Source organism: Caenorhabditis briggsae (genome assembly GCF_000004555.2).
Source record: "Caenorhabditis briggsae complete genome, chrI, whole genome shotgun sequence".
Lineage (NCBI taxonomy): Eukaryota > Metazoa > Nematoda > Chromadorea > Rhabditida > Rhabditidae > Caenorhabditis > Caenorhabditis briggsae.
This window is the reverse complement of record NC_013489.2, coordinates 10,330,690-10,340,379: the sequence shown is the minus strand read 5'-3', so window position 1 is coordinate 10,340,379 and position 9,690 is coordinate 10,330,690. Positions and strand designations below refer to the sequence as shown.

The 9,690-nt window shown below is 39.2% G+C and overlaps 3 protein-coding genes across 3 annotated transcripts in view; all 3 read left to right on the top strand.

The window, feature by feature from the left end:
- The window catches only part of CBG12782, a gene marked incomplete at both ends in the record, with an annotated part of 13,433 nt that extends 8,727 nt beyond the window's left edge, over positions 1–4,706 (top strand). Inside the window, 7 exon segments of the mRNA XM_002640211.1 lie at positions 1,705–2,022; positions 2,072–2,194; positions 2,243–2,369; positions 2,893–3,222; positions 3,305–3,634; positions 4,234–4,470; positions 4,518–4,706. Coding sequence (XP_002640257.1) covers positions 1,705–2,022; positions 2,072–2,194; positions 2,243–2,369; positions 2,893–3,222; positions 3,305–3,634; positions 4,234–4,470; positions 4,518–4,706 — 1,654 coding nt within the window.
- On the top strand, positions 255–593 carry CBG12783 (the record flags this gene model as incomplete). Its single annotated transcript, XM_002640212.1, has 2 exons — positions 255–343; positions 398–593. The coding sequence occupies 2 exons, from the start codon at positions 255–257 to the stop codon at positions 591–593; spliced, it is 285 nt and encodes a 94-aa protein (XP_002640258.1).
- Positions 4,707–5,114: 408 nt separating the features above from the next.
- Positions 5,115–8,859, top strand: CBG12780 (the record flags this gene model as incomplete). Its single annotated transcript, XM_002640210.2, has 6 exons — positions 5,115–5,447; positions 7,194–7,353; positions 7,448–8,277; positions 8,368–8,443; positions 8,489–8,593; positions 8,642–8,859. The coding sequence occupies 6 exons, from the start codon at positions 5,115–5,117 to the stop codon at positions 8,857–8,859; spliced, it is 1,722 nt and encodes a 573-aa protein (XP_002640256.2).
- Positions 8,860–9,690: the final 831 nt, after the last annotated feature.

Sequence of the window (9,690 nt, the reverse complement as noted above, 5' to 3'; positions counted from 1 at the left end):
AAAAATTTTTTGTTTCAATGACCTATTATCAAGTGGATCGTGTTTCACATTTAAAACCGAAACCCTTTTCAAATCAAACATTTGTGCATGTAAAGGGCCCCCCCCCCCCCCCCACTATCCTGAATTCCAAAAAAGAGATCTGGAACACTGATAAGAGGGGCGGCATAAAAGTGGCCAAGTGTCAGTGAAACGTCTCAGTTTCGAATCTACACACTCGATACAAGCACAGAACGCATAAACTCGGCGGAACGACGATGAACCCGTTCGACTACCTGCACCTAGCCATGCTACTGGTCGGCCCAATCGCCGTAATGATTGGATGTGGAGGAAAGAAGAAAGCACCGTGAGTTTAACAGAAACAAGTGTTCTAGAAGATTTCCTATTTGTTCTATTTCAGACCTGCAAAGTCTGCCTCCAAGATGACACCTCCACCAGCTCCCGCTCCACCTCCACCTGCTGCTCCAGATGCTGCCGCTGCTCCAGCAGCCGACGCTGCCGCTGCTCCAGCCGACGGTGAAAAGAAGGCCGGTGATCAGAAGTCGGAGAAGAAGGAAGGAGTCAAATCCTCGTCCGTCCTAGCAACTTTTTTTTGAAAATTTTTCGCTTTTAACGGCATTTTCGGGGATTTCGGATTTTTTTCAAATTTTTTCGCTATAATATTGGGAAAATAGACAACTTTTTGAACATTGTAATGCAATAAAAATTTTTGGTCGGAGTCCTCCTTTAAGGAAATTATAGCAATAATAAAAGTTTTTGAAATAGAAAAAAAATTTGAGAACAGATTTTTATCGATGTTTAAAACCAGATACTTCGGTTCCATAGAATTAGAGTGGCCTAACTTTTTCAACATGATTTTTTAGGCCCCCCCCCCCCCGTAGTTGATGGACCAGAAATGGTCCAACATGAACCTGATGAGTTTTATAGCTCATGAACCATGGCGGCCTAACTTTTGCCAGTTGAGTTTTCTAGGCCACCAACTATAATGACCTAGAAATGGCCTGATATTTAACTGGTGCGGTTTCTAGATTAATTAACATAATGGCCTAACTTTTACAAGTTGAGTTTTATAGGCCACCATGTTACATGGCTTAAAGAATACACCAGGTGAATGTCAGACCATTGTTATGCTAGCCATAAAAGTTGGTTTTAAAAAGTTCGGGTCTGACTACAAAGTAGCGAAACTCGATCAGTTTTCAACCGAATTTCCAAATTTGTGCAATTTTTTGTTTCATTTTATGCTTTGAAATAATTATAAACACAACAGAAAAGCATTGAAAAAGAGACGCAGAGAAACGAGAGACTCTAACCGTCTCCGCCCTCTATTTGTGCATAACAGAAAACTACCATCAGTCACAAGCAGTAAATTACCGACCAATTTTAAAACTTGAAAATGTATGACTGTGAAAATCGGACTGTCGGACTGTCGGACTGTGAAAGTCGGACTGAAAATCGACCGATTTTTTCTTGGAACTTTTGATTTTTCAAAGTCAAATTTTTTTGCAATGGTTGGACTGGCAACAAATTGTGACAAAATTTTATCACTAATTAAAGTTTTTGAAATAGTAACATTTTTCGATAACAAAACATTTCGAACAGATACTGATCACACAGAAAACAACATACTTTAACTATAGCAATTTAACCTATATTATTATATAGGCCAACAATTTTTCTTCGTTGACTTCTAAAAAATATATATTTCAGAATCACATGTCAACGAGACGAATGGGTGTTCACTGACATGGATATGCTGCGATGTGTCGTTGCTCCAGCAGTGAAAATGGCTCTGAAACTTCATCAAGATCATTTTGCACAATTCGAAGAATTCGATGAAGATGAAGGACTTTACACAACTATTGGAGATTACCAGACAAAAATGTTCATTTCTCACGAACAAGATCCTGGATGGAGAAATGCGATTCTGGCGAATACTCCGAGTTTGTTAGCATTGAGACATATATATGACGACGGACAGGACGATTATAAGATTATTATGTTGAATCAAATGCATCTCAATATGAGGTTAGATTTTGTGTTAACTCGAAAAAAAATGTAGAAAATTAATTTTCAGAGTCATCAAGCTGAATCGCGAATGTGTCCGCGCGTTCTGGGCCGGTCAGCAACAAGAGCTCATTTTCTTGCGAAATCGAAATCCCGAGCGTGGAAGTATTCAGAATGCAAGACAAGTCTTGAGGTAATATTTTGATGGTGTTTCTTGGTTTTAGTACTGTTCTGTTTCCAGAAATATGATCAACAGTTCTGCGGATCTCCCAGTTGGATATCCGATCTACGTGTCTCCTCTAACAACTTCTCACATTGAATCTCACTCACAGATTCATAAAGTTTTTGGACCAACTTTCACTTTTGAGGTAACCAATTTGCCGTATTCTCATCTTGCACGTTCACATTGAGATCAATTATCTCGATTCCCATGATAGATATTAAAATTTTATCAACTAATAAGTTAATTATCATGATATCACCGATATTTATCAGTTGACCTTTTTTTTTAAATATCTTTCATAGGAACCGAGACTATTGAGCTCAACGAGCATGTACGGGGTAGGCTTCTACTGGTGTAAACAAATAATTGCTGTTTCAACCCGTTTTCTTATTTCATGTCTTTTCGTAACTATTAGGTTGGTAAAAAAGTAATGCGTGTTTTGATTCTAAACAACTTCATGCAAAACTGAAACAAGAGGATATTAATTAAGGAGCTTTCAACAGTATTATCCACCAATTACTACCAACGCATGATCCTAGTTTCGATGCCTCTCTTGCAGAACAACACCTGCCGTAGTTCGAAATAGGTCGCACAAAACGCGCATTACTTTTTTACCAACCCAATAATAGTATACATCCAAGTCGTCCATCCTATTCCAAAACTTCCAGGGTTTCCGAGCCTTCGGTCAAAACGTGTGGGACCGTCTCCGTAATCACTTTGGCCCATCTGGAAGCACTTCGGCTCACCAACAACAGCAACAAGCGCAACAGGCTGCTCAATCGGCGCCCGGCACCTCTGGAATCCAAATCACTATTCCGTCGGGAACATCAACGTCATCTGGACCAGGAGGGCCAAATCCATCATCTGGACCACCGATTGCTCCGAGAGCACACTTCCATGTAGGACCACCGACTCCAAGAAGCGATGGAGATAAGGAGACAGATGAAGATCAGGAGATGATTGTGTTAACGATGACAACTCCTAGACAAGGAAGACGGGTGAGTAGAAATTTCGGGAATTGTTGTTTCATGAGAAATGTGTTTCTTGACTTCCTCTATTTTATGCTCTGACTGATTTCAGCTCGAGAACTCAATCGTTGAAATGACAAAAGACGGTACCGCCCGTGTCTCTGTCCTCCATCCCAAATGTCGTCCTCCACTCGACGATTCCATTGCTGCCCCAGTCACCCTAACAGCTCCACCACAGACAGAACGAGAACGGTCGATTATGAGCCGTCCGAATCTTGAAAAAATGCTCAAAACTGGTCAAATAATTGGAGGAAATCAAGAGATGGCAATTGGGTCGTGGGTACTAATTATCGATAGTGAGCAGATCTTCAAATATCTCAACGAACCATTGAAATCATCCGGAGAGTGTTTGGTGGTGTGGCCAGATGAGCTTGTGCAACATGTGAGTTATTCAACAAGGCATTATTCGATCTGGCAAAGAAAAATAGCACATAAAGCATGTTATTTCATTCAGTTTTTCTAATAAATTTCTAAAGTTTGTTTGAATAGTTTTCGAAATTTCGTTCGAACGAATTTAGAATTTTCGAACCAAAAAGGTTGGTGGCCTAGGTAATTCAACTTGCAAAAGTTCGGCCACCGTGGAAAATGACCTAGAAAGCACACTAGGTCAATATTTGGTCATTTCAATTTCATTTATCAAGGTGGCCTAGAAAACTCAACTTGCAAAAGTTAGGTCAACGTCGTGAATGACCTAGAAAACGCACCAGGTGAATACCATGCTATTTCTAAGCCGTTTAACATGATAGCCTAGAACACTAAACTTGCTAAAGTTAGGCCACCATGGCGTTTGGCCTGGAAAAAACATCGAAAACATATCGTAATCCCGTTCGGACAATTTTTCGAAAAATCGGCCGAACGTAACGAAAGGGTTGCACAGAAAGATAGAGTAATTAGTTTCAACTTTCAAACCCCTCCCAATAAACAACAATAAACATTCGAATAATTCCTTCAATGACACACTGAAACAATAAATGTTTGCAGATGGCTGGTCGAAGCTCTTGGTTATTCCAACCATCTCGTGGAATGGCTGGAAAAATCGTTTACACATGGTACCCATCACATCCACTCCGGAATCGAAGAAGCCATGTTGGAGATCATATTCATTTGTTAGCCCTTCCATTGATGCCGAATGGCTTAGTGCCTGTGGCCGAGAAAGGACTTCGATGTATTGCTCCACAAGATATCAGCACGTTAGGATTGTCTGGATGTACCCCACAGGTATAGTTTTATGATTTTGGGAATTTCAACTATTTTGAGATTTCCAGGAACAACAGGAATTCCAAACTCGCTACATCGATGCCCTAATCCTTTCAAAAATCGTCACGGGTACCGTATCCGCTCGTACTTCATTCCCCAAGAAACCCCCAATTCCACCTCTAAGCAGTCGTGATCGTGATAGAGATCGAGAGGCTGGAACGTCGTCTTCAACCACGCCTACTCCAGCTGCCACATCATCTGCGACTCCAGCTCCAGAAGCTCCCACCACGTCATCCACAACTGAGCCCGTTTTATCCGATCCATTGGGATCTTCCTCGGTGGCATAATTTCTCCCATTTTTCAATTTTTAATTTTTCTTAATTCTGAAACCCGGGTTCTCAATTTTTCTTCTTCCCCCCTTGATCGAGTATATTTTGTGTGTGTGTGTTCTTTTCTTGTGATTCCAGAGAATTTTAGTGTGATTTCTTATAATAGAAATTTTGATAAACCGTAAACTTTTGAAATTTTCCAAACATCGATTTTTACAAATTTTTAAAAAATCAGAAAAAAAACGAAAAGCGCACATTCCCAATATTCGAATTAGACTCGAAAGAAGTTTCGCATAGACTCGCCACAAATCGTGCGCTCATTGAACAATTTGAACAATGCTCGGATCGAATCTCGGAAAGAAAGTGACGGCGGGAGTTGTGCAGGATCAATATAAGCAGTTTTTGAAAAATAAACCCGAGGAAAAGAAGAAGACGTTGACTCCAGAAGAGAGAAAACTCGCGAAAAGAGCAGAAATGAGGAAGAAGGGGATTTTTGTGAAAGCTGACGATCAGGATGAGACACCGACGATTGTGGAGAAAATCGATGGTCCCGCGCAACCGATGATTTTTGTGCTTCCCGAGAAACCAACGATTTGGAAAACGTCGAAGAAGAGGACTGATGGATGGAAGACAAAGGATAAGAAGAAGGAGGTGACCAAAAAGGAAAAGGTGAGGATTTTTCAAAAAAATATTCTCTTAAATATCAAATTATAAGAATAGTTTGAACATTTCTAGAGCAACTGAAACCGGAAAAGTTTTTATTTTAAAATTATATACTTTTTTGTCGTTTTCTTCCCATATTTTCATGTCACAATTCAAACAGTTTCACTACATTTTAAAAAGTTTTTTTCTTTATTTCTCAAGGACCAAAAATCATGTTTTTTGAATTTGGCGCCGAACGCGGGTATCCTAGGAACAAAGCGTTCCAGCCAAATCCTATAATTTTAAACAAAAAATAACAAGATACCGTAAAACCTGTATTAGGAGAGCCCCTGAAATTGAAGGGCCCTTCTAATTGAAGTGCCCCTTTGACTATCCCCTTTGATTTTCAGCCGTTTTTTTTCGTTGTTTTGATTGAATCATTGTCTAATTTTTGAAAAACTGGCACATGAGAATTTGAATGCCGTCGCTATATTACAGATTTTCGTCTCGTTCGAGCGATATTCGTTTGGATTTTCATTTTGAAAAAGTTCTAGAAATTCCAGCGAATTTTACCAAGAAACCTGAATTTTATTCAGAAAATCCGACTACGTTGAGAACAATTAATTTCGTTCGATATAATATGGGATTTTAGGGCGTGGCCTCGTAAATCGGTACGAACAACGCTCAGGTGCCAGTTTTCAAAAATTTGACAATATTAGAAATTTTGTTTTTATGGAGAAATTGTAATGGATTCTGAGAAGAAAAACCAAATTTTACTGAAAAATGATGCCCCTCCAATAAAAGTTCCATTCTCAGCGACCCCACGAAAAATACAAGTGCCCCCTCTAATTGAAATTCCCCCTAGGGACCACACGAAGAATAGAAGGGCCGGCCCTTCTAATACAGGTTTCCCGGTATTCTGAAATAAATTTCCAGTCAAAAAGGCAAAAAATCTGATATTCGTGAAAATCAAGCCTAAGCCTATAATTTGAACAGAAAACCGGAAAAAGTTTTTAAAAATTCACCAATGATTGTGAAAATTTCGTTGATTTTCGCGAATTTCAGTGTTGTTTGATTGGATGTTTTCAGAATTTTTAGTTTTCTGTTCAAAATTTTAAGCTTTCTAGTAGATTTTCCTTCCACTGGTTCATCCGAAAAATAGCGCCAAATTTAGAAAAAGTATTTTTTTATCCTTGAGAATGAAGAAAAATAGGAAATTCTCGAAATTTGAGCATATATGGCGAATTGTGAAATCAAAAAAGTTGGTGCCGTTTTCTTGACTTTCACAATTTTTTTTCGGTTTCAAATGCCCTAAAAATGATCGAACTGGCCAACTAATTTGATTTCTTTCGGAAAATTTCTTCAGAGGTGGGGGGACAGGAGATTTTACGGGGGATTTTTGGGGCCAGAGTATGCATTGTACCGTGACGGTGTACAACGCTTAATGTCACTCTGCGTACAGCTGTCGTCCTCGCCTTTATGTATGCAAACGGGCGTGCGCTTTCTCTTTGCCCGTGTAGCTCAGTCGGTAGCGGCGCCGCACCCTCAGTCCTCGCACCACACGTTCAACTCCTCGAGGGGCATATTTAAACGAAATTTCGAGAATATTATTTTTTTTTCATGTCCCCCCACCTTTTAATTTTGTTAATTTCCAAACCTTCATCCAAACTAATTCGGTTAGATTCCACCCATAAGAATAAAAATAATACAAAATAATTTCTGGCCTTCAGAATTGGCTTTTTCTACATTTTTTTACTGAAGAAACCTTTTCAGATGCCCAAATCAGACATCTCAATGAGTTCTGGTCCTCAAAAGAAGAAGGTGAAAAAGGAGAAAAAAGCAGGAGCAGCTACAGTGAGCTCACTTCCAACTTCTTCATCCTCAGCCACGGATCAATCTTCTTCAAATGCTTCGAAATCCAAAAAGTCTGCTGGTAAGATATTTAGAGAAACTACTTGCTGTTTATCAACAATGCTATTTATGACAAATAAGAGAAAGTGTTAGAGAAACGGGAAACATTTTTTCAGAAAAAGCTCACAAATCTTCCGAGTCGGATGTTTTTAAAAAAGAAGAAAAACCAAAACCATCTAGCAGGGAAACGGTTGAAAAGATTCCGGAGGAGAAGAAAAAGGAAGATGTTGTGGAGCCGAAGAAATCAGAAGAGAAATTAGTGGAGAAAGTGGAAGAGAACAAACCGGATGAGCCTGTTAAAGAGCCGGAACCGAAGGTCCTGGAGCAGAAAGCAGCAGATCAGAAAGTGGAGGAGAAGCCAGTGGAGAAATTTGAAGAAAAGAAGGAAGCTGCAGCTACCCCAGAACCTCCAAAATCTGTTCCTGCTCCAGTTCAACCATCTCCAGAAGTCAAAACTCCAGAAACCGAAACTCAAACTCCTCCTACCCAACCCACTCCTGCTCCTCCACCTACGGCTAAAGCTAAAAAAGAGCCAAAAGAAAACAGCAAGACAGAAGAAGTTCCATTGGTAGTAACCGTTTCGAATCCTTCCGTAACCGACTCCAAAAAAACAATTTCCGCGCCAATCGCTGAAAACCAACCGGACGCTTTTGAAAAATTAGATGACGATGAGTTCGAAAAAATGACATCAGATGCGGATGAGAAGGAGATTCTCAAATTGGCACCACGTCTTCTGAAAGTTGCCAAAAAACACGCGGCAATGGAAAAGTGTCTGACAGCCGAGGAAAATGAAGTTTTGGCGAAGTTTTTCTCCGGAAAACAGAAATTGGATGCGACTGTTTTGGCTGTGTTGGATTCGGCACTCGACAAGATTATTGATTATTTGCAGAAGAATAATTGTGCCGTGGATGATGAGACAAAAGCTGTTATGAAGAAAAGAGACAAGGTATGTGGGATTGGTGGTTTGGAGGAGCACTGATTAAATTTGGAAAGGAAAAACAATTACTTTCCACCTGAAACAGAATAAATTTTTCAGCTCAAAGCAGCAATGATGAAAGAGTTTCTAGTATCTCCACAGTATCTGCCAAAGACTTGGACCGCCAAATTCAATGGTACTTTTTTCGTTTTTCTTAACTTTTATATTTTCGAAATTTCAGAATGGAAGAGTGAGGCGGAGAAGCAAAAGAATGGAATCAACTGGTTCCGTGTCATTTTCCATTACCCCAAGCACAAATCGTTTGATGATGGACCAGAAGACACTTGTCAGATTTACAAAAACACCAAATTCTAAAAAAAAATCTTCTTTTTAGTCGGAAACTTTCATCGTCGTCATCGTGGTCTTCTGATGGGAATCATATTGGGACCAGGAGATGTGAAATCGTTTGAAGAAACGAAAAGAGAAGATGATTGTCAGGGAATGTTTTTGGATACGAAGATTATTGAGAATGCCAATGTGGATACGAAGGATACCAGCTCAACTGTCAGCGAACGTCGCACTTTGATGACTACGAAAAGTTCGAAGAAATAGGAAGATGTTTAACTGAATTTGATTTAACTGAACGAATTTTTGAAACGGGCTATTGATTGTGTATTAATTTTTTCATATAAAAAGTTCTACCCTAATCGTATAATAGAAGGACCCACACACTGTCCATTTTGAGCTCAACTATCTCGATTCCTGAAAATGATTTCAAAATTGTTTTTACACTGATAAAATATTGGGGTTATTATGATAAATCTTTAACAGGAAGCGAAAATAATTGGCTCAAATTTGATTGCCCTTATAGGGGCTCTTCTACTCAGGTAGTTAAACTAAAAAAGGTGCCCGATTAGCCGAAAAATTGTTTATGAAGGGCTTAGAATAGTTTCGTTGTTGCTTATAAAAGTTTATCCATTGCTCGAAAAAGTTTGAAAGTGCTAATAATAGTTTTACTGTTGCTTAAAAAAGTTTACTCGTTGCTTAAAAAAGTTAGAGAAGGGCTTAGAAAAGTTTTTTGATACTTAAAAAGGTTTATTCGTTGCTTAAAAAAGTTGTTTTACTGCTAAAAAGGTTTTATCGTTTCTACTAAAGGTTTAAACTATTGATTCTTTTGAAGACGGATTTTCAGAAAATACATTCATTAGAGAAAAAGAAATTAACAAAGAAACAAGAAAATTTAAACTGAAGGGGAATCTCGATCTCGAAACATCTTTGAATCTCAGATCGTAGCGCATCCCCGTTGTTATCAGCCCAATATCATATCCTCCTGGAAATGGCTCCCGGACATTTCGTAGCCGGACATTTCGTAGCCGGACATTTCGCAGCCTCTGATAACGTCAGAAAATCAGAATCCCAAGTTCTTCGGTTTGAAAAAAAGTA